The 25,853-nt window shown below is 42.4% G+C and overlaps 1 protein-coding gene across 1 annotated transcript; it reads left to right on the top strand.

Moving 5' to 3' along the window:
• Nucleotides 1-1,340: 1,340 nt before the first annotated feature.
• LOC113280308 (EP1-like glycoprotein 1) lies at nt 1,341-25,672 on the top strand. Its single transcript, XM_026528951.1, has 2 exons — nt 1,341-1,451; nt 25,139-25,672. Exons 1-2 carry the CDS (start codon nt 1,341-1,343, stop codon nt 25,670-25,672), a joined length of 645 nt encoding a protein of 214 aa, XP_026384736.1.
• Nucleotides 25,673-25,853: the final 181 nt, after the last annotated feature.

Here is a 25,853-nt window from a genome sequence, read left to right as displayed (position 1 = left end):
TCTTATGAATTTTATGATGATTGCTTGAGTTGTTCTATAGATTTCATTAAGGATGTGGTTGTAGGATTTCCTGCAGCTACATATAGAGTTGCGGATTATTGGTGATGAGACTGTGATACTGGTGCAGGAAGTTCTGCTAAGAATGGAGAGATTCATGGAGAAGTCTATTGATAGCCAATGGAAGTGACGTCGAGATTCAGAACGGAGTTGTTTTTTGTGGTTCTTGCCGGTGTTTGAGATGGAGTTGGCACTTGGCAATGGTAATATATGATGGAAGTCGAGCTGCTGGTCTGTTAGTGACTGAAAAAGATGGAGTTTTCCGTGGGAAAAGGAGGAGTCTGCTCGTTACAGTTTTGGAAGTGAAATTCAGGAGAGTTTTCGGCTGGAAAGTTTAGCCATAAAACTGTTTAGAAAAGTAGGAAAACATCCAGGAGAAGTTACGTATGGGAAATCTAGTCGTGATTGAAAAGAAGAAATCTGAGAAAGTATTCAGGAGAAGTTCCGGACATAATGTCCTAGCCGTAATAAGAGAAGAAGAGATAGGATGTCAATCCCGTAGAATTGACAAGCAAAAAGAAGTTGGGAGTTGGACTGGGTTGGGCTTTTCTGATACATGAGAAGCCCATGAAATATTTTTGACGTTGGTTTTGCTATGTTACACGATTTTGGCAATGTTTTGGTTAATATTTAGCAATTGTTTGACAAGGGATTTGGCAGGGGCGCATCTACAATTTTGATTATTATAAAATAGACTCTTCTAATATTTTTGCGGGATATTTTTTAATTTTTTATCAAGCCTTTGGAGGGAAGAACTGGAGAGAAGAAAAGTTAGGGTTTTGGAGTGTTTTCATCACCGTAACTATCTCTTTTCTATTTTATCATATGAATCTCATGGGTTTTGTTAGTACCATGAGTAGCTAAACTTCTTAGTGATTGGGGATGAATTCTAAGTTCTAATACATGATTTGATTCAGCATATACATCTATTTTAATTCTTCACATGGTTATTGATTGTTTTTACTATAACTAATATTATGATTGATTGATAAATTGTTTAGGTAGCCAACTGAACTAGTTTATTATTTAACCTAATGCTAGTAGATAATTAGGATATCCGTAATTGTTGAATAATTCTCTACACGAGTAGAAACTGTGAAACCTTGCAAAGGGATTCTGTGGAGCAATCGTAAGTAAAAACAACACTAGAAAATGAACCTTGCGCTAAGAGTTCAACTACTAGGATTGACCTAAATTCACAAAATATAAAGCATTCGACAAAATTACACTTAGAGTGCGCTACTTCTAGGTGGTTAGAGAATAGAATCTGGCTAATGATCACAATGGGAAGAATCCTGACGAGGGGTAAAGATCTTTTGTGCATTGAGTATAATGAGAAGAATCCTGATGATGGTGATGATGACGATGAGACACCAATTCATAGAATTAGAAGGGTTAATATAACCCCTCCTTTTAGATCATTGAATTTTTATTCCTTGTTAATGTAGTGGATTATCTACTCTTCATCGTCCGAGATGTGAAACTGCATTCAACCTTTATGAAGTTGCGAACTGAAAGATTTGGTAAAGCAAACTGATGCAGGTGAAATAAAGCTATCCCTTTGGTTCAGACTAGTTGTTGACAATTTCTTGTTCAATTGAACAAGGTAGGTACACTTGATGAAGCTGTTGACATGAAACCTATTCACAAGTTTAACCAAGAAGTACAAGCACCAATACTATACATATTTGGCAAAACAAACCAAGTGTAAACCCCACCAGCACGCTCCCACAGCGAACTTAAATCTTTCATATCCTGTCATGAAATGCATGTTAGAATCATGACATGTGTGGTAGGCACAAGACACGTATTTTCTGCTCATGGGTTGGAAAGATCGTATGCTTGGATCCGACAACGTCTGAGTTGCTTGTTATGGGTATATCATACAGATGTGCAAATAGTTAATTTTGTTCATTTTAGTCTTTAAGATTTATTGTAGAATTAACATGGGGATATGTATCATATTAAAACTAGCAAAATAAGGAGAAGTTTTGCACGTTACTACTCCCCCGGTTCTTTTTTAGGTCATTTTTGTTTTTAGCGAAATTTAAGGAAATTAAAAGAATTAATCATTGAAAGTGGTCCTCATTACAAGGAGTCACCCAACTTATATAGGGGAAACATGAGACCCGCCTCGAAGACTCCAACCGTAGTCAACATATGAAAATCGTCAAACTGATACTTAGCAAGGAGCTCGTAAGTGATATCATCGGCAGGGGCATAGAAGAGAACCTCAAAAGCTTGAAGTTCATGTTTTTCCTTGAACATCTCAAGATCAATATGCTTGAAAGTGACCTTCTTCTTACCAATCGAAATGCTGCGTATCACGGGGACATTTTCTTCTTCGTCTGCGGAATCAGAAGTAGGACTCAATTCCGAAGTTTTCCTTTTAGAAGGGAGATTTTTAGACGGATCATCTCTCGACATAGTACCCTTGGAGTACTTCCTTTTGAAAGAAACCGCGGGAGGAGGAGGCAAAGATTTCTGCGGAGGCATTGAAGGAGGATCCATTGAACGAAGGGGCGGAACATCAACTATTTCTGTACGAGGAGGAGGAGCCCGCGTACTCCTAGAGTCATCACGAAAAGGAGCCTGCGTACTCCTAGAATCTTCACGAGGACGAGAAGGGGCGCGGTTAACAGCATACCTAGATCCAGAAGGACCCTTCGGCACATCCCCTTTCTTAGTAGGCACAACCTTGCACCGGAGGAAGATGAAACCCTATGACCCCGAGGATCCGATTGCGAAGACTTGTAAGGACCTTCCCCAAGTGGAGATCTGTCAGAATCTCGACGCGGAGGGGATCTTGGCTGACTAGACGGCGGGGTTTGGTAAGGATCCCGCGGACGATCAGACATATCTACAAGGAAACACAAAAACAGTTTAGAGAAGAATAGGAGGAGATCACTAAAGATCAAAAAACCCATAATTGATGGTTCATCCGGATAGACATTAAAAACCCTAAGAACTAAAAAAATACTCCATCCAACTCCAGGGATAATACTTAGATACGGACTCACAGACGTTGTAACAAAGAACAGGGGCAAGCATATATGCTTCGACATGTATGTTCTTCATCACAAAACCAAGAATACAGCAGCAGGAGACAAACGGGTAGATACATAGATAAATCAATGATGAACAGCTAATGAAAAACCCCATACCTGTATAGAAGAGGACGACGAGCACCAACCGCAGTCGAAGAAAGGAGGATCGGAGATATCAAAAGATACAGGGGCAACAACAATCGAGAGCAAAAGAAACAGAAAATTGAATGTTGTTATCTTCCTCACAAGAATGATGATAATAAATGACTAAAGAACAAGAATAGAAAACAAGAAGAGGATGAACACTGACAAGAAGAGGATAAATTTTTTTTTTCACATTCTCTTTCCTATTTATGAAGCTAGAGAAGACAATAACTGCTCCTCGTACCAAGGAGCAGTTACGGGGAAAGTTAATGCAAAGTGGGAAACGTGTAGGACGACCTTTCTTCTTCAAAATTGCAAAATACGCCCAAGTCATAAGAAGAGGGGAAAATTGTATGTACACCTTTCATCATCCACCACGTGTACAGAAAGAGACACGTGGAAGGCATGCAAAACAAGATATCAAAACATGATAGCAAGCATCTCATCAGAAGATGCCACCGGTCAGCATATCTGACGGTCAAGGACAGAGGATCACTGAGGTATGATGGCTCAGAGGAGCACCAGATAATACCCCTTGGGTGTTATCACACCCAATCCCGAGGAAGATCCCAGATCAACGGCCGAGAGGAAGTTTGGCTGACGCAGATGTGACGAGACAAAGAGACACTTGTCTGACACGAGCAGACACCCATCTACCCGCATTAAATACCAAAGATATATACACGTGTCAATCGGCTCGCGGAGGAGGCGAGGATAATCCTTCGTATTCAAGCTCAGGCCGCATCATATGCCGAAGACCTCTGCGTAATAGGCACAAAGCACAAGAAGATAAGATTACAACGGCGCCTCAGAAATGGGACCCACTTTCCAACCCTATAAATACCCCTCTCCACTCAGAGAGAAGGGGTCGACCAATTGAGAGCAATTATAGGAGAATATAGGAGAGAGAAATAGGAAGAGTAAGTAATCCCCCTACTTCCGCAGACCTATGTATACTCTAAAGTCATTCGACTATCTTTGTAACCATTCAATACATAGTGAAACACCAGCCCCGTGGATGTAGGCCTTAGTGCCGAACCACGTAAATCTGTCTTATTTACATTTCAGCACCTTACATTCAGCGTTAAACTTGATATGCTTTACATTTATACTTGATTCTTGGTTTATTCCTTTATACGAACATTATTTATGATAATATTCGACTAGACAATGACAAGCCCGAAGGCTTCGAGTCGATGAATCGATATAATCATCCCCTTTACGCATACGACGTACAATTCTAGAATTAGGATGTATGAGAGTATTGTTTGTGAACACGTGGATGGCTTCGTGATTTATGTGTTCACAATCGGGCGCTAGAAACAGGGACTTTGTCCCGGTAAAAGATTTATCTTATCCTGTGATTTCACCTTAAACGCGCGTTATGGTTGTGCCCTATTCTGGGTTCAGCGTGCTTTCAAAACCTTTTTTATTCTGGGTTCAGCGTGCTTTCAAAACCTTTTTTATTCTGGGTTCAGCGTCTTTCAAAACCTTTTTTATTCTTGGTTCATGGTCTTCATTTTCACAAACACCATTTCAAAGCAGACAAATCCACGGCTATCTATCACAGATTTGCACGTAAGGCGTTTTTCTTTTAAAACTAAGACTTAATAATCCAGATTCATGAGTTCTCACGACGGATCTGCCTTTTCAAGAGTTTTATTTTTCAAAAGTAGTCTGAAAACAAGGTCCATGATTGTTTATTAGAGGATTTGTATTGCAAAAACTAGACCGATGGAGTCTTTACATTTTTATTTTATTAAGGCCCTTGGGCAGCTCATTTCCTTTTATTCCAATAATCTTGCGGATACGAATGACACTAACCCGATCCTCGTGGATATCTTTGGTTCTCTTTATTTATTCCCTATACAGAAAAAGATTAAAAATGGAAAAGATACTAGAGGCAGGAAAAACCAAAGCCTCATCAAAGGAGACACCGAGGAGTACCCCGGTCATGACCCGAAGCAATCAGAAAGGAGACAAAGCTAAAACATCTACTCAGAGGCAGGATATTGCGAAAATCACCTCACCTATGAACACTAACTCCATTGCAGCCGCGGCTCTCAAAGCAGCATCCACAAAGAACAACGCAACTGTTGCGGCCCTCCAGGCTACAGAAGCTAACAAGACTTTGGTTTCAAACCAAATCCATCAACAAAAAGAAGGGGTGGTAGAATCTATGGCACATCAGCCCGCACATCCACCAGTCTTCGGAATGCCATCAACCAACGGTCAGAATCAAACCATACCAGTGGTTTTAGTACCGCGGGTGGAAGCTCAACCGAGGGGACCAAACTTGGAGATAACAACAATTGAAGCTGATCCTCGGCCACCCTTAATACACACAGTAGACGAAGGGGGAACTATGACCGTAGGGGTACAAGCCGGAACTCCCAATCAGGGATCAAACCAGTCCCACCGACTGATGTTAGATCTCGAAGAATTGAAAAAAAGCCAGCAGGTCTACGCAGATGCCGTAGCTCTTCTGGCTAGGGAGAACCAAGACTTGAAAGATAGGATTGCCCAAAGCACGAAGACTAGCCAACAAATGGACGAAGCAAATTCTAAAGCACCAGAGCCTAATCGAGACCGAAGAATCATCCTAGCAAACACCGCCAGGGGAAGCAGTAAATCCGATCCGGAATATGCCGTCGAAGACTTAGACTATTATGACAGTGAAGTTCGAAGAAAGAAACGCTCAACTGAGCATGAGAACGTGGGATATTACCGCGCAATGGAGGAGCTGCGTGATGAGATGATGGCTGAGATCAGGCAGTTAAAAGCCAGACAAGGCGGAGGAAGGCTTGAAGAGGTGATGAAAGAAGCTAAATCCACGCCCCTAACTCATCGCCTGGCAAATACCCCATTCCGTTAAAGTGCTATGTCCCAACTTTTGAATGTTATGACGGATCCAGTGATCCCGCGGCACATATCCGGTATTATAATCGTATCTGGCATTTGGTTACAAGGAGAACACGAGGGAATACACCAACAGATGGCACAAGATCTTCCAAGCCATAGGGAGTGTGGATCCCGTAGTAAGTATCAACTTCTACAAGTGGGGATTAGACCGAATGAGTCCACTATTTGTTGAGATCCACGGAAGCGTACCTAAGACAGAAGGAGATCTTCGAATAATTATTGAGAAGTACGCTCGTCTTGAAGAAATCCAGCGTGAGAACCCGAGGGCACAAACGCAGAGGTCTCACCGTACCAATTCCGCAGAACAAACTGATGAGTGCTAAAAAGTGCATATTTATATATATTTTTCTTGGCATTTAACTCATCTTTTGTGCTCTAATTCTCCATTTTTAACCCATATTCTGTATTTTCATTGTTTTCAAGAATAAATCTTTTTATTAATTAATTTTGCATTTTTAGGTACTAAATAAAGCATGGTTATCTCACGGAGCGAAAAGAGCAAAGGAACGGCAAAGACTCCCGCTAGGAGGAAGCGAAGAATGATGTTTGCAAGAGCCGGATCAACGAGAAGTGGGCTTGAAGAGGAAGAATTGTTCTTAAAGAAGATATGGGCTTGGCATACCCAAGGCCCAAAACCCTTACCCAAATCCATTTCCATTATCCATACCCATTTCCATGAGAGCCGTCAGATTGGATCCATCTTGTCATCCAACGGTCGCCTCATCATTGTGCATCAAAATCCGAAGCTCCTGTCAAACACCATAGTACCTAACTCCATCTGAAGCCGTCAGTTTTGTTGTATCTCATAATCCAACGGTCTCTACATACCTCTCCATCGTAGCCGTTCGATTCAATCTATATGGGATCATCCAACGCTCTTTACTTGCTGTTCATCAAAGTTCGCTACACCCGCTTCACACCCTAGCATCCAAAACCATCGACTTCACCCAAACAAGTTCTTCTTCCCAAAATCTTTTTTCCCCAAAAACTCTCTTCTTCCCCCGACAGTTGCAGTCGAGCTCTGCTCCTGCCTCTCTTCCATGTCCACTGCCACCCTGCCATCGCCACTTCCTCCACTGTCACCAAACACCACCTAAACGCCGTAGCTACCTCCCCTACCTCTATAGCCATCTAACTCATTGATTTTTCACCACTGAAACCCTAGGTAATAAATCAATAAATTAGGTGAGGCTATAAGACGCAATTGAAGACATGGAGAGGAGCAGAGAAGAGAGAATAGGCATGGGTCGACATCAATTCAGGGATTAGGTGAGTGGACTTTTCAATTCAAAAATTAGGGTTTGCAAGTTAGGGTTTCGAAATTTGGGGATATTTTGTAAAACTATAAAAGGCAACTGATGTGTAGAGAGAAGGGTATGCCTGGGTTAGCCAGTGTGTCACCCAAGAGCACTGGAATAGCCAGTGTCTCAAGGGTTAGTGTTTAATTTTCAACTATTTTTATGTTTATTCCATTACTCTTATTCAGTTTCAATTCAGTTGCTGTTTTTGTGTTTCAATTCAGTTCATGTTTTTGTTTTATGTCTTCTGTGTTTGTTTATGTTCAGTTCAATGCTCTGTTTAGTAATTGTTTTTTTGTTGTTGCTGTTATGTGAGTTCTCATGTGTATGTGTATAGCTAGGATGAGATGATGCCTTAAGTCACTGTTAGTGGTGGAATGCTAGGTTATAATTCATGTACATTGTTTTGATTGAGCAATGGGAGAAATTAGTGCTCATAGCAAGCTAATTCTCTTTCCATTCCATTTGTATGCTTAGGATCATAAGTTGACCTTAGCTGTCACTTAGTTCCATTAGGAATTCAACCTAGAATTACATTGTCTGGCTAGGTCACAAGGTGGATTCATAACCTAGTTGTGATGTTTACTGTTTTGTGTGAATGTTAGGCTAAAGCCTTTGAAGCATTGGATTGATTGAGCAGTGGGGAGAAACTAGTGCTCACTAGTGACTGTGAGCAAACTAGTTCTATTCCCACTCTAGTTGTATGCCTAGGCTCCCAACTTTGCCTTTCATTTTTTTGTATCTTGTTCTTTCTTCACTCTTTGCCTTAGGCTAGCTGCCTTTGTGCCTTGTTCTCCCACTGCCCTTGGCTTGTAGCCTTGGTTTGCAACTATCTCTGTTTTGTTATTACTTGGTTTGCACTATCACATTAGCACTATGTCACCATTCATTGTAAATGCCACCTTAGTTTCATAATTGTTTTTGGCCTTTGTAAATACTCCAGCTGCATTGTCACTTCTCTACTGTCATTGCCATTACCACATTGTAAATATGCAACACCATTGCCACTGTCACTGTAACCTTACTTTGTACATAAGCACTGCAGCCTTGCCCTATGCTTCATGGTTTCTTTATGTCATTGTCTTGGCTTGGTGCCTTATTCTCCCATGTTAACTCACTGCATTGTTGCACTACCTTGACCCTGTTTTGCCTGTCTCAGCTTGGTCCTAGAGCTAGCTATCTTGACTTAGCTTTTGTGCTAGTCTGCCTTGGACAGTGTCATGGCCTAGAGCCTTATCTTGGTCTGACAGCTGCATTGCTTCCCTTCCACTGCTGCTGCTGCTGCTACCTCAACCAGCTTTGCTACTGCAGCTGTCTGCTTCCACTCCTGCTGTCTGCTGTTTCTCCAGCTCTTGCCTTGGCCACTGTCCTGCTGCCCAAGGCCCATCCACAGTTTAGGTTAAGTCTCAAAGCCCAGTTCAGTCTTGGATTAATCTAGAAGCCCAATTCAGTCAACTGTGGGCTTAATCCAAAAGCCTAAACTCAAAAGCCCAAGACCAAATCAATTGAGTCCATTCCATTGCACTTCAAAGGTCAAGCCTAGTGCACTTCAAGACCAACTGAGACCAAGCTCAGTTCACTTCATTATCAAACAAGCTTATAACCCAAAGGTAACCTAAAGCCCAATAGCCAACTAGAGCCCAAAATAGCTAGAAAACTCCAAAACACACCCAGTCTCTGTGGATCGACCCGTACTTGCACGAGCTACAACCGACGACCGTGCACTTGCGGTATTACTGTAGGCCCGTTTTCATTTCGCTTCAATTTTATACGCTTTCCCGGGTCCACCAAGTTTTTGGCGCCGCTGCCGGGGATTGGTGCTGTGTTTTTCTTGTAGTTTCATTAGCTATTTTGCATTTCACTGCATAGCATTTGCATCTGCATCTGCTTCACTTCATTTGCTGTTGGACCTGCTATTCTGAACCTGTTTTTCCTCTGCTGGGACGCCACCAAGGAAAAGAACCAAAGCCCAACTGGGTTTTTGCAACAATATCAGAGCAGCTGGGCTGTGCTAAAAAGGTAAACCCATTTAAGAGAACCCAAATTGTGGGCTTGTAATATTAAAGCCAATTTTTGGGCTTTTTATTTTCTGTTGGGTTTGTAATTAATTTTTGTGGGCTTGTTTGTTTAATTTGTGGGCTTGTTTAAATTCTTTCATTGGACTTGTATTTTGGACTCTGGGTTTAAACCCAGGTGAGCTTGTAACCGATTGTGGGCTTGTTTCCACTCAAGAGTGGACCTCGAAACCAAAGTTTTAAAACAAACGTCGGGCCTTAACCAACTGGGCCAAATTAAACTTTCAAAAATTAAAACTTAGTGTTTCGTGGGCCGCAGCCTTCCTCCCATTCCATTAGATGACCAACAGTGGGCTTGCTCCCAATTTCAAAAACCAAAAATTTCTCCCTTAAAAACCAAAGTTTTCCAAATGTTTCCCTAAAAAACCAAATTTTTTCTTTTTCCCATCAAAGCCAAATGTCTCCCAACAAAACCAAATTTTTCCCAAAAAATCCAAACCCATTAAAACCAAATATTTTTCCCAAAAAGTCAAATCCCATTAAAAACCAAATTTTCTTGTAGATAATGTGTTAGTTAAAATTCCTTTTGTATATATTTTGTGCTCATCCATTGTGACTCCGAATATGTTGGAGTTTTGCCTTGGATAACGGAGTTTTAATTCTGCTTTCGCCGAAATCGGGTATTCTCTCCTTTTACTCTACTCAGCATGTCCCTTTCCATATGTTGCATTCTAATTCTTTCCATATTTTTAAACATTGAGGACAATGTTTAGTTTAGGTTTGGGGGTATAGAGTAGATACCACGATAATATGCTATAATTGAAATCAAACTCCATCTTTTTGAAAAAAATTGAAAAATTCCAAAAAAATTGAAAAATCAAAATTAAAAAAAAAAAAATTAAAAAAAAAAAAATGGAGCTCATTTACCTTGAAATGTTGACTCTTGTGCAAATATGTAATTTTTAGGAGTCTTAGTCTAGATATTTAGGCACTCTGATTCTAGCACAATTCACATAGTGATAAGAAATTTGCACGCGCACGATCTACCAATACATGTATAGCCTCGATCTTCAAGGTGTTTGATAGGAAGTCACGATTTCCAATCACTTTAGAATACTGAACGAAACTTGACTAGCTTGTTCTTTGGTTGGTTGGGATAGAAGGTGGAGGTTACATTAAGAAAGACAACCATCGAATTTAACTGGGTGCATCAAAAAGGGCTACCTCTTGCAAAGTGTCATGTAATTTTTTTGTTTCTTTTTGTTATGTATCAAAAGAGCTACCATATGTAAAAATCAATTTCAATTTTAGCTCCAAAAAAAAAAAAAAAAACCAAGTATTTATCAATTCCATCCTCTCTTGTTCCAAAAATAAAAGAGAGTAGTCAATGTAAAGAGTCATTTTGTTGTTTCATTGTAATAAGCAAGGAGGGTGTATGCCATTGATGTACAACGCGAGTAATTGTGAAATTCCTCCTACTCATTCACAATTCTCGTAAAGTCCGGACAGCTAGCTAGATTTCGACCTTGGTTCTTAGCCTGAGAAACTATCTCTTGGTGATTAGTAGTCATAACTTCAGATCTTTCTTTACACATGTGTAGATACACTTTACACTCTTATCACATGTCTTTTTTTTGTTATCAGTGCTAGGATTGTGCCTTGATAGCTAGATTGACATCTCCATTTTGCTGTGAGCTTAAACTATCTTGCACATGTCACATTTGATGGAATCTGAGCTTATATTTTGACCTAGAACTTTGTAGGTACGTTCTAAGCAAACCTTCACGAGACTTCAACTCGTCCACTAGGGACACTTAGTGGTTTAAAAGGCTTAGTGCATACGCTAAATGCATTCGAGAGACCAGCGACAGTGGTATAGGTAGGATTTCCTTAGTTTTGTTTTACTTGAGGACAAGTAAAATTCAGGTTTGGGGGTATTTGATGAGTGCTAAAAAGTGCATATTTATATATATTTTTCTTGGCATTTAACTCATCTTTTGTGCTCTAATTCTCCATTTTTAACCCATATTCTGTATTTTCATTGTTTTCAAGAATAAATCTTTTTATTAATTAATTTTGCATTTTTAGGTACTAAATAAAGCATGGTTATCTCACGGAGCGAAAAGAGCAAAGGAACGGCAAAGACTCCCGCTAGGAGGAAGCGAAGAATGATGTTTGCAAGAGCCGGATCAACGAGAAGTGGGCTTGAAGAGGAAGAATTGTTCTTAAAGAAGATATGGGCTTGGCATACCCAAGGCCCAAAACCCTTACCCAAATCCATTTCCATTATCCATACCCATTTCCATGAGAGCCGTCAGATTGGATCCATCTTGTCATCCAACGGTCGCCTCATCATTGTGCATCAAAATCCGAAGCTCCTGTCAAACACCATAGTACCTAACTCCATCTGAAGCCGTCAGTTTTGTTGTATCTCATAATCCAACGGTCGCTACATACCTCTCCATCGTAGCCGTTCGATTCAATCTATATGGGATCATCCAACGCTCTTTACTTGCTGTTCATCAAAGTTCGCTACACCCGCTTCACACCCTAGCATCCAAAACCATCGACTTCACCCAAACAAGTTCTTCTTCCCCAAATCTTTTTTCCCCAAAAACTCTCTTCTTCCCCCGACAGTTGCATTCGAGCTCTGCTCCTGCCTCTCTTCCATGTCCACTGCCACCCTGCCATCGCCACTTCCTCCACTGTCACCAAACACCACCTAAACGCCGTAGCTACCTCCCCTACCTCTATAGCCATCTAACTCATTTATTTTTCACCACTGAAACCCTAGGTGATAAATCAATAAATTAGGTGAGGCTATAAGACGCAATTGAAGACATGGAGAGGAGCAGAGAAGAGAGAATAGGCATGGGTCGACATCAATTCAGGGATTAGGTGAGTGGACTTTTCAATTCAAAAATTAGGGTTTGCAAGTTAGGGTTTCGAAATTTGGGGATATTTTGTAAAACTATTAAAGGCAACTGATATGTAGAGAGAAGGGTATGCCTGGGTTAGCCAGTGTGTCACCCAAGAGCACTGGAATAGCCAGTGTCTCAAGGGTTAGTGTTTAATTTTCAACTATTTTTATGTTTATTCCATTACTCTTATTCAGTTTCAATTCAGTTGCTGTTTTTGTGTTTCAATTCAGTTCATATTTTTGTTTTATGTCTTCTGTGTTTGTTTATGTTCAGTTCAATGCTCTGTTTAGTAATTGTTTTGTTGTTGTTGCTGTTATGTGAGTTCTCATGTGTATGTGTATAGCTAGGATGAGAAGATGCCTTAAGTCACTGTTAGTGGTGGAATGCTAGGTTATAATTCATGTACATTGTTTTGATTGAGCAATGGGAGAAATTAGTGCTCATAGCAAGCTAATTCTCTTTCCATTCCATTTGTATGCTTAGGATCATAAGTTGACCTTAGCTGTCACTTAGTTCCATTAGGAATTCAACCTAGAATTACATTGTCTGGCTAGGTCACAAGGTGGATTCATAACCTAGTTGTGATGTTTACTGTTTTGTGTGAATGTTAGGCTAAAGCCTTTGAAGCATTGGATTGATTGAGCAGTGGGGAGAAAGTAGTGCTCACTAGTGACTGTGAGCAAAATAGTTCTCTTCCCACTCTAGTTGTATGCCTAGGCTCCCAACTTTGCCTTTCATTTTTTTGTATCTTGTTCTTTCTTCACTCTTTGCCTTAGGCTAGCTGCCTTTGTGCCTTGTTCTCCCACTGCCCTTGGCTTGTAGCCTTGGTTTGCAACTATCTCTGTTTTGTTATTACTTGGTTTGCACTATCACATTAGCACTATGTCACCATTCATTGTAAATGCCACCTTAGTTTCATAATTGTTTTTGGCCTTTGTAAATACTCCAGCTGCATTGTCACTTCTCTACTGTCATTTCCATTACCACATTGTAAATATGCAACACCATTGCCACTGTCACTGTAACCTTACTTTGTACATAAGCACTGCAGCCTTGCCCTATGCTTCATGGTTTGTTTATGTCATTGTATTGGCTTGGTGCCTTATTCTCCCATGTTAACTCACTGCATTGTTGCACTACCTTGACCCTGTTTTGCCCTGTCTCAGCTTGGTCCTAGAGCTAGCTATCTTGACTTAGCCTTTGTGCTAGTCTGCCTTGGCCAGTGTCATGGCCTAGAGCCTTATCTTGGTCTGACAGCTGCATTGCTTCCCTTCCACTGCTGCTGCTGCTGCTACCTCAACCAGCTTTGCTACTGCAGCTGTCTGCTTCCACTCCTGCTGTCTGCTGTTTCTCCAGCTCTTTCCTTGGCCACTGTCCTGCTGCCCAAGGCCCAGCCACAGTTTAGGTTAAGGCTCAAAGCCCAGTTCAGTCTTGGATTAATCTAGAAGCCCAATTCAGTCAACTGTGGGCTTAATCCAAAAGCCTAAACTCAAAATCCCAAGACCAAATCAATTGAGTCCATTCCATTGCACTTCAAAGGTCAAGCCTAGTGCACTTCAAGACCAACTGAGCCCAAGCTCAATTCACTTCATTATCAAACAAGCTTATAACCCAAAGGTAACCTAAAGCCCAATAGCCAATTAGAGCCCAAAATAGCTAGAAAACTCCAAAACACACCCAGTCTCTGTGGATCGACCCGTACTTGCACGAGCTACAACCGACGACCGTGCACTTGCGGTATTACTGTAGGCCCGTTTTCATTTCGCTTCAATTTTATACGCTTTCCCGGGTCCACCACAAACCAGCGGGGCCAAAAGAAATAGCTCAGTGGAACGGCCTCACGAATATAGGAAGGAACGAAGAGATGAACGACGAAAAGACGATCGAAAATTCGAAGATCATGTTTACACGAAGCTCAATGCTAGCTACGCTCGGATCTTGCGAGAGATCAAAGGAAGGGAAAATTTGGAGTGGCCGTGGTCTAAGGGAAAACAGCCCCCAAGAACCGAGAAGTCTAAAGATTACTGCGAGTATCATTGCTTCAATGGACACCAGATCGAGAAATGCAAAAACCTCAAAATAATGATCCAAAAATTGATTGATGCTGGCGAACTCAAGCAATACATACGAAAGGAGGTCACCGAGGACAGATCCAAACGAACCAAGCAAGTCCAACTTCCAGAGGGAAACCGCACAATCAACACCATCTCGTGTTCCGAAGCCGCAGGGCCCTCACTTACAGCGTAGATAGGAAAGAGGCTACGGAAGCAATTCGAAGACCACTGCGAATTATATAAGATTGATGGCGTAGAGGTGGAAGAGCACGAAGAGTGGATGGACGCACCTATCATCTTCGATACTGAAGATATCGAAGAAGATATGGAAGACCATAACGATCCCTTGGTCCTCACACTACCAGTGGCCGGATGTAACCTCAAAAAGATCCTCATCGACGGGGAAGCTCAGTGAACTTTCTATTCTACGACGCCTTCAAACGGATGAAGCTCCATGATGAACATCTAATGACCTCTTATTACACCATCTACGGGTTCAACGGAGCGCCCACAAAGCCATTGGGAGACATTGTGTTGCAGGTGAACGCCGGTCCCATGAAAGTAGAAACACGATTCAACGTGGTTGACGCCCCATCCCCCTATAACGCCATTATTGGACGAAAGTGGGTACATAAACTCAAGGGAGTGAAAGCAACTTACTACCAATATCTCAGGTTCCCTACACCCGAGGGAGTGATGGAAATCAAGGGAGATCGGGTCTCTGCAAAAGAGTGCCAGACCACTCAGGATCGTATCAACAACGAACAAGAAGAGCAGCAAAAAACCCAAAGGATCAAAAATAAAGAAGCTGCGAAAGAAAAGGCCATAGACCTGTTCCTCAAGGAAACCACAAGGAAGGGCTTGACAAAGGATGATAATGTCCTTAACACAGAGGCAAGTACTTCAGCAGCCAACGAAGGACAGAAACATACCAAATAGCAATTAAAGAACGTCCCAACCCTTGGGGACCCGAAGCCGGTGTTTACACCAGTGGAGCCCGTAAAAGAAATCAACATAGGAACGGAAGAAAACCCGAAGATGATCAAAGTAGGGATCATAATGGACGAAAAAAGAGAAGATTCCTTAAACAAATTACTTAAAGAATACGCAGATGTATTCGCTTGGAAGTTAGGAGACATGTCGGGTATTGATCCGAAAATAATCCAACACGAGCTGCGCATCAAACCAGGCACGCCACCTTTCAGGCAGAAAATAAGAAAAGTTGCACCAGAGTATCATAAGGCGGTAGAAAAAGAACTTAGGAAACTACTAGAAGCAGGCTTCATCAAGGAAGTCAAATACCTTACATGGATCTCCAACATGGTCGTCGTTCCTAATAAAAATGGAGGGGTTAGGATATGCATCGACTTTACTAACCTCAACAAGGCATGTCCAAAGGACATCTATCCCCTGCCGAGCGTAGATCAAATGGTTGAAGCAGTGGAAGGATACGAAGAGATGTCATTCATGGACGGATATTCTGGTTACAACCAAGTAGCCCTGGCAGAAGAAGATCAACTACACACAACATTCTACGCCCCGCATGGCCTTTATTGCTACACTAGAATGCCCTTTGGACTTCGAAACGCAGGGGCAACGTACCAAAGAATGGTCGATGCTATCTTCAGGCCATGGATTGGTAGTACCCTAGAAGTCTACGTTGATGACATGCTCGTCAAAAGTAGGCTGCGCAAAGATCACCACCAGGACCTGAGAGATATTTTCGAAGCAATGAGGAAACATCACATGAAAGTAAATCCAGAAAAATGCACTTTCGGTGTCACCTCAGGGAAATTCCTAGGATATCTGGTAACAAAAAGGGGTATTGAGGTAGACCCCGCGAAGATTCAAGCCATAGTGGAAATCCCTTCTCCGAAGAATTTAAAAGAAGTGCAAAAGCTCAATGGGTCCTTAGCAGCCTTGGGCAGATTTATTGCACGATCCTCGGACAAATGAAAACATTTTTTCAATATTCTCAAAAAAGGGAGTAAGTTTGAATGGACCGCAGAATGCGAATAAGCCTTCCAAAGAATCAAGGAACACCTGGATTCAATTCCGATCCTGCAGAAGCCTGATCCTGATAAGGTTTTGGCATTGTACATAGCAGCGACAGAAGACGCAGTTAGCGCAGTGTTGGTCAAAACCAATACGAAGATAGAACAGCCTATCTATTATGTCAGTAAGACCCTCAATTCTGCGGAAAGGAATTACACGAAGATCGAAAAACTCATCCTGGCATTGGTATGGGCTACTCAAAAGCTGAGAACCTATTTCCTAACTCACTTCATCCGCGTCCCATGCAAAGCACCACTGGAAGCAGTCCTCAAAAGCGCAGGAAAAGTAGGTAGAATAGCCAAGTGGAACACCCACCTGGACCAATTCAACATCATTCATGAAATTCAACATTCCCAAAAATCCCAAGTTTTGGAGGATTTCTTAGCAGACCTCCCCCTGGATAACGATGAAGAGATTAGGGGAATGCCAGAAGCCGACGAGGAAAGCAAGGATCCAATTGATGTCCTCGAACCCGCGAGTCAAAGACAATGGGAAATCTTCGTTGATGGTTCCAAAAATAAGGAAGGGGAAGGAATAGGCATTGTCATCACCACCCCAACTGGAGAAAGGATCGTACAGGCACTCAGGTTAGAATTCAAAGTGCATACTAACAACATCGTCGAATACGAGGCAGTCGTACATGCCCTCCGCTTAATAATATAGATGGGGGTAACTGATGTAAGACTGACAAGTGATTCGCATCTTTTCATACGGCAAATAAGTCTCGAATACAATGTGTACGACGACACCCTCTCAGCTTACATGGCCTCGGTCCAACCATTGGCATCACAAATTCTGAACATCAAGTTCCGGCACTTATGCAGAAGGGATCTCAGGCACGTGGATGCCCTAGCATATATATCATCCATGCTGAAGGACAAGAGTATCGAAGCTATCAAAATAACAAGGGTATACGAGCCTTCGATTGCATCACAATTTTCCTTTGCTATAAATCAAGATGTAGTGGAAGAAAATATCGAACATCAGGTGGGAGAAGACATCCGTGACGATTTTGACGAAGAAGATATCCTGTCAAGAGAAAATTAAGACGAAGATTTCAACAACGAAGATGATTGGAGAATGATGATCCATGCGTTTCTCAAGGATGGAACCTTACCTGCGGATCACAAACAAACCAGGAAAATACTCTCCAAAGTAGGAAGATATGATCTTCGGGATGGGATCCTGTACAAGAAATCTTTCCTCGGACCGTTACTACGTTGCTTATCCAATTTTAAACGACATCCACTATGGTGACGCAGGGAATCATAGCGGCATGAGATCCTTAGCCGACAAAGCAAAAATGCAAGGATATTACTAACCCACAATAATACAAGATGCTGCAAGAATGTCCCGACAATGTGAAGAATGTCAGCGTTTCGCCAAAAAGATACACGCACCAGCAACAACGTTGAATTATGTGGATAGTCCGTGGCCATTTGCAAAATGGGGCATAGATATCGTTGGGCCTTTCATCGAAGGATCATGGAAAAGACGATTTTTTATAATATCCACGGACTACTTCAGTAAATGGGTGGAATCCAAAGCCTTAGCCAGGATCAGAGACGTGGACGTGTTTACTTTCATATTCCAAAACATTATTTGCAGGTTCGGCATACCAGCGGAAATTGTGTCCGATAATGGTAAACAATTACAGGGGAAAAACATAGACATGCTCTTCGACACTTTCAAAATAAGGAAAAACAAGTCCACCCCCATATACCCTCAAAGAAACGGACAAGCGGAAGATACTAACAAGACCCTCACCCTTATCCTCAAAAAGCAATTAGACGAGCACAAGGGGCGATGGTGTGAACAACTACACAATGTATTATGGGAATACAGGACAACACAAAGATATTCCACTGGGGAGTCCCCATTTCTCCTCACTTATGGAGCTGAAGCAGTCATCCCAACGGAGATCCTCATGCCAACCACAAAGACCGAAGCATGGGAGAAAAATCTCACAACAGACATAATGTTAGAGAGACTGGACGACCTGGAAGGAAGGAGGGAAGCAGCATTGCAAAAGATGGAAAATTATCAACGGAGACTAGCGAGAGAGTACAAAAAAAGGTTAAGCTTCGAAATTTTGTAGAAGGGCAGTATGTGCTAATAACAATCGCGCGGTATCAACGAGAGAAGAAATGGGGAAAGCTAGCACCTACATGGGGAGGACCTTTTATAATACACGACATTATGGGAAACGGTTCCTACTATCTTCGCAATCTGAAAGGAAAGGTCCTCCGGCACCCTTGGAATGCTAAATGGCTCAAATCGTACTACCCATAGGAGCAGCGCAGCTTTGCATCTGCGTGAAGAATACCAGAAGAAGAAGGCAGCGTAACCGCTTTACATGTTTCTATCTCTGGGCGAGGAGTAGCAGACCTCAACCTATCAATCAAACAAACTTTTTGGGAAATCTTCAAGCAAACTAAATGGTCAAAAGTCCCGCTGGATGAATGCATGTACATTACATGATAAATTAACAATATTGGGGAAAGTAGTTAATCTACAATCTCTCAGGGCTCCCGTATCAGTGTCTATGAGTGTAAGACCAGGGGGAAGGCACCCAACAGAAATAGATACCCAACCAATTTTAATGCAGCGGGTCGACGGAATGGGTGCATGTAAATATTTTGAAATAAACATTCCAATCTTAGAACGCTGCCTCGGCCCCCACCGTTTGGGAATCCTCTGGCCCAGGATTCGCCAGCGGGGTGACAGGTCTCAAGACGATCACGAAGATATTTACCTTCGGTGTCGCACCCAAACACTCTCAACTTGTTAAAAAGCAAGTTATTTCTAGTTTAACACTTCACAATACTTAAAATAAAAAGATGAATTGATAACGCAGGTATGCCAAAAGGATGATCCATTTCATAAAGAGTTGATTACAAGATTCAGCAAATAAGATAAAGCAGGAAACACATCAAAAAATGATCCGAAATTATATAATCAACAAGGATCAACTTTCTATGACTAATAAAAGAAATCTACTTGGACGATACAACTCCATCAACAGGGTTGTCTCTGCGAGATGAAGGTACGCTACCACCTGAAGAGGGCCCAGAAGAACCAGGCAAGGGCGCGGGAAGGGGACGACGCGGATAATTCTTGGCAAGACCATGTTCGACTTTAAGATCAAGTTCAATCTTATCTAGGACTTTGTTGGTCTCTTCAGCCAACTGACATCGAGATTTATAAGTGATAACATCGGTCCGCTGGTTGGCCTGAGACAGCAATGCAGATAGACGTTCCGCCTCTTTGGAGGAAATCTCCGCTGCTTCCTCACGAGACGCGGTCAACCCTTTGAAATAGTTGGCTTGTCCTTCCTGTTGCACTAAGGCAGATTGAGTCTTTTTAAGCTCATCATTTGCTGCATGAAGTTGTCCCTCGAGTGCTGAAAACAAGAAATACCAAGGGGTTAAAACGAAGAAATAACAGAATCACACTTGATAAAACGAGGTTATACCTTCGACATTAGCCGAAGCCTCTTCATACTCATTGACAACTGCGTCCCGAGCCTCATCAAGAAAGTCATATTCGTTGGATAGTTTCTTATAATCCGTTTGAAGGTTCGTAAGGGAAAATTGACTCACGTCTAAGTATACCTGCTTCATTGAATCCAAGTGACGAAGGTGGTTGACTTCGTCATTCATCTCCCCCATCCTTTTATGGATTCGATACACATTCACTTCAAGATCTCTTTCAGACTCCACTTGGCGAGCAACATCAGCTCGAGACGCTACAATGGCTTTACTAAGAGCACCAACCTCGGCCCTAGCATTATCTCTTTCCTCGGAAAGACGCAACATACTATCCCTAACCCCGGGGCCTAAGAAAGAAAGAGCCTGTTGTAACTCTCCTTCCAAAAAGCGCATTCTAGCCTCTAAGTCCGAAGCATGTTCTCGAGCATCACGCAGGTTGTCACGCGTCCATAGCAGCGTACCATTAAACAGACAACGGTCATGATTGTACTTATTTTGCATATCAACCATCAGTGTTCGCTTTTCACGCCACTCAGCTGTTAAGGAGTTGTGCTCATCAGCACGAGCATTCCACTTTACGTCTTCGCTTTTCAACTTACCCACCAACTCTACAACACGGGATTTCTGTCGTTCCCTTTATTTCCGAAGCCATATCAACTCGGGGACTCCACCCACTGAAGATAGGGTGGGGAGACTCAGACAGAACACCAAAATACAGATAGGGAATCACGAGGAGTGAAAGATCCGTAAAATACGAACCTGTGAAGGACGAGACATTTCTACGAGTCTGCTCCAATTCGTTGCGGACTATAGCAAGTTCTGAACGAAGACTCTCCTCAGCGTTACTCAGCTGTTCTTTTTCCTTCAGACGGCCCCTCAGTTCATTTATTTCCAATTCAGCCGCAGACAGTTCCTCTTCTCTATGACGAAGCTTGGCCTCCAACTTTAAAGACTTTGATTTGAAGAATTGGTATAGAACATGGTTACAATGTTCGCTCCTCATCATCTATGTCACAAACAACAAACATTATTATACCAAAGGGATCAGATATCACGAAGAATACAATGTTCGGATATTATGAAGAAAAAAAAAAGGTACAAGGATTCACCTCTAAGACACGCTGTTGGGGAAAACCGTATTGGTACCCATCATCTATGGCCATCATATCAGCAACAGAGGAGGGAGGGTCAACCACTAGGTTAGCTTCCGAAGCTCTCAGATTCTTCTCCCACATCTCAGCAACGCGGGCTTCAGAAGACAATTGCATCATCCGACGAGTATAAGCATCGAAATTCTTCTCACCAGCGACCACTAGAGAAGGGTTAGGGACGAACATCAGGTTCTTCTTCTTAAGCCAAGCTAAAATGGCATCTTCACCTTCAGGCATTAGCGAGTAAGGGAAATCCTCTGAAGGAGACTCAACCGCAGACTTCCCCTTGGCGGTTATCTCCTCACCCGCACAAGTCTCGACATTACCACCCTCAGCATGACCACCTGCGTTCTCAGCTTGCTGGTCAGTGGTACTTTCTTTACCAAGATTCCCAAGCACATCCCAATCATCATTTGGGGAAAGCAATGAGAAGTCTTCGGCAAGACCCATGGCATCATTCACATCAAAGGATTCCCCCGCGGAATATATCCTACCGAAAGAAAATTCAGGGGAAATAACGGGCAGAATACCCACACCAACAATATCATCGCCAACAGGGGCAGATCCACCCCCGCCAGTACCACCAACGGTAATATTACCCTCAGACTCACCATCACCACCCGCGGAAACCTCTTCTTAACCATTACCACCTTCGTCATCAGGGTGAGAAGCGTCGGTACGCTCTTCTCCATCGGACATTTCTTCATCCTCACCACACCCTTCGTTTACGGGACTCGTAACCTCCTCATAAACCTCAGCCTCACCGGTAACCGTAGTAGAAGATTGTTTAGGTCCAAGTTTCTTCTTCTTCGACACCTACAAACCAGTATACATCCCACAAAGGCTCATTTTTTCCCTCACTTCAAAAATGAAAATTATTTCAAGCAAGGAAAAAGGGGCAAATAGAATAGAGAATATAAGAAGAAACTATACCTTGGCAGCAGCAGCACCCTTCGTTGGATGGGTAGCACCAGAACCCTCCTCCTCATCTCCATCAACGAAATCAAGAGCATAAGGAAAATTCATGCCCGCGAAATTCGGACGCCAAGGACAGAAATCTCCATAACGAGCAGGAGGAGTTTCACGAGGCTTGCTATTTTCAGAAGGACGCTAACCGCGTGGACCCGGAATCCATCCATAAGCCCAAGGACCAACTACCTCAATAACAGTAGCATGCCATTCATAATCATGGTCACGCTTAATCCTTTCACGAGCAGGAAAGAGTTTCCGTTTAGCAGATCCCTCAGTACCAGGAACATACTTCAGCTTGGCATCACTCACCTCACCCAAAAGACGAATTTCACCACGGGGAGCAGCAATATTACGAAGACTAACACTCCACGGCTTACGGTTTCTGTTGTTGACATAATCCCCAAAAGAACTGTTAAAATTCTGAGGAGTGTACCACTCTCTCTCAGCAGGATTTGGAACATAGCAGGTCATTATAGTCTCTCCCTTGCTTCGCAGGTAACATTCCTTCAGTGAACGAAGATAATTCCCAGATAGTTGTGACACGGAATGATTATGAGTGTTCGTGGAAGATCCTTCGCGACTAGCCAACACGTCATAATAAAAGGAGTCACCCCACTTATATAGGGGAAACATGAGACTCGCCTCGAAGGCTCCAACCGTAGTCAACATATGAAACTTGTCAAACTGATACTTAGCAAGGAGCTCGTAAGTGATATCATCGGCAGGGGCATAGAAGAGAACCTCAAAAGCTTGAAGTTCATGTATTTCCTTGAACATCTCAAGATCAATATGCTTGAAAGTGACCTTCTTCTTACCAACCGAAATGATGCGTATCACGGGGACATTTTCTTCTTCGTCTGCGGAATCAGAAGTAGGACTCAATTCCGAAGTTTTCCTTTTAGAAGGGAGATTTTTAGACGGATCATCTCTCGACATAGTACCCTTGGAGTACTTCCCTTTGAAAGAAACCGCGGGAGGAGGAGGCAAAGATTTTTGCGGAGACATTGAAGGAGGAGCCATTGAACGAAGGGGCGGAACATCCACTATTTCTGTACGAGGAGGAGAAGCCCGCGTACTCCTAGAGTCATCACTAAGAGGAGCCTGCGTACTCCTAGAATCTTCACGAGAACGAGAAGGGGCGCGGTTAATAGCATACCTAGATCCAGAAGGACCCTTCGGCACATCCCCTTTCTTAGTAGGCACAACCTTGCACCGGAGGAAGATGAAACCCTATGACCCCGAGGATCCGATTGCGAAGACTTGTAAGGACCTTCCCCAAGTGGAGATCTGTCAGAATCTCGACGCGGAGGGGATCTTGGCTGACTAGACGGCGGGGTTTGGTAAGGAGCCCGCGGACGATCAGACATATCTACAAGGAAACACAAAAACAGTTTAGAGAATAATAGGAGGAGATCACTAAAGATCGAAAAACCCATAATTGATGGTTCATCCAGATAGACATTAAAAACCCTAAGAACTAAAAAATACTCCATCCAACTCCAGGGATAATACTTAGATACGGACTCACAGACATTGTAACAAAGAACAGGGGCAAGCATATATGCTTCGACATGTATGTTCTTCATCACAAAACCAAGAATACAGCAGCAGGAGACAAACGGGTAGATACATAGATAAATCAATGATGAACAGCTAATGAAAAACCCCATACCTGTATAGAAGAGGACGACGAGCACCAACCACAGTCGAAGAAAGGAGGATCGGAGATATCAAAAGATACAGGGGCAACAACAATCGAGAGCAAAAGAAACAGAAAATTGAATGTTGTTATCTTCCTCACAAGAATGATGATAATAAATGACTAAAGAACAAGAATAGAAAACAAGAAGAGGATGAACACTGACAAGAAGAGGATAAAATTTTTTTTTTCACATTCTCTTTCCTATTTATGAAGCTAGAGAAGACAATAACTGCTCCTCGTACCAAGGAGCGGTTACGGGGAAAGTTAATGCAAAGTGGGAAACGTGTAGGCCGACCTTTCTTCTTCAAAATTGCAAAATACGCCCAAGTCATAAGAAGAGGGGAAAATTGTATGTACACCTTTCATCATCCACCACGTGTACAGAAAGAGACACGTGGAAGGCATGCAAAACAAGATATCAAAACATGATAGCAAGCATCTAATCAGAAGATGCCACCGGTCAGCATATCTGACGGTCAGGGACAGAGGATCACAGAGGTATGATGGCTCAGAGGAGCACCAGATAATACCCCTTGGGTGTTATCACACCCAATCCCGAGGAAGATCCCAGATCAACGGCCGAGAGGAAGTTTGGCTGACACAGATGTGACGAGACAAAGAGACACTTGTCTGACACGAGCAGACACCCATCTACCCGCATTAAATACCAAAGATATATACACGTGTCAATCGGCTCGCGGAGGAGGCGAGGATACTCCTTCGTATTCAAGCTCAGGCCGCAGCATATGCCGAAGACCTCTGCGTAATAGGCACAAAGCACAAGAAGATAAGATTACAACGGCGCCTCAGAAATGGGACCCACGTTCCAACCCTATAAATACCCCTCTCCACTCAGAGAGAAGGGGTCGACCAATTGAGAGCAATTATAGGAGAATATAGGAGAGAGAAATAGGAAGAGTAAGTAATCCCCCTACTTCCGCAGACCTATGTATACTCTAAAGTCATTCGACTATCTTTGTAACCATTCAATACATAGTGAAACACCAGCCCCGTGGATGTAGGCCTTAGTGCCGAACCACGTAAATCTGTCTTATTTACATTTCAACACCTTACATTCAGCGTTAAACTTCATATGCTTTACATTTATACTTGATTCTTGGTTTATTCATTTATACGAACATTATTTATGATAATATTCGACTAGACAATGACAAGCCCGAAGGCTTCGAGTCGATGAATCGATATAATCATCCCCTTTACGCATACGACGTACAATTCTAGAATTAGGATGTATGCGAGTATTGTTTGTGAACACGTGGATGGCTTCGTGATTTATGTGTTCACACAGCCTAAGTACAATAGTACATTGTCACTCGTTCAATTAGGTTCTGATGGCAACCTCCATGTCCATACTTATTACGATAAAGGGTACTGGAATGACGCATGGGATGAAACCTTCACCTATTTTGCGAGTGATCAATGTAGGTTGCCTGAGAAGTGTGGGTCATTTGGAATTTGTTCAAAGAACCAGTGTGTTGCTTGCCCTACCCCTAATGGCTTATCGATTTGGAGCGAAGATTGCAAGCCGCCAACTTTACCTTCCTGCAAAACTAGTACTGTAAATGCTAGTTACTATCAGATCGAGGGTGTTGATCACTTCTTGAGTATGTCAAATGAAGGAGAAGGGCCAATGAAAATCGATGATTGTAAGAAGAAATGCAGCATGGATTGCAAGTGTGCCGCTGTCTTTTACAGAAAGGATACATCGAAGTGTTTGCTGACCAACCAACTCAATACCCTTACTAAATTTATCGGTTCTTCGGATAAAGACCATATAGCCTTTGTTAAGTATGCAAACAATGTATTAGCCAGAGACATGTAACTGCTGTGTGTTCTTTTCTTTTTCTTGCTCTTTTACCTATGTACTTGAAAATTAAATAAAACAGATCGAAACCCTGTGCTATGCACATGATATGGTTTCCTTGTTATCTTTCCAACTTCATCTGGAAATCCTTGGTGGCCATGCCTAATAAATGCTGCACTTGTTGCCATTGCAACGCAAC

The sequence above is a fragment of the Papaver somniferum genome, chromosome 5, assembly GCF_003573695.1.
Source record: "Papaver somniferum cultivar HN1 chromosome 5, ASM357369v1, whole genome shotgun sequence".
In the NCBI taxonomy this organism is placed as follows: domain Eukaryota; kingdom Viridiplantae; phylum Streptophyta; class Magnoliopsida; order Ranunculales; family Papaveraceae; genus Papaver; species Papaver somniferum.
This window is presented reverse-complemented; position numbering and strand designations above follow the sequence as displayed.

Bases quoted from the DNA above. Each gene is read 5' to 3' on its own strand.
- LOC113280308 (XM_026528951.1), top strand. From the start codon at position 1,341: ATGGGAAGAATCCTGACGAGGGGTAAAGATCTTTTGTGCATTGAGTAT. The intron at 1,452-25,138 runs GTTAATATAACC...GTGTTCACACAG, and splicing joins CAATTCATAGAATTAGAAGG to CCTAAGTACAATAGTACATT.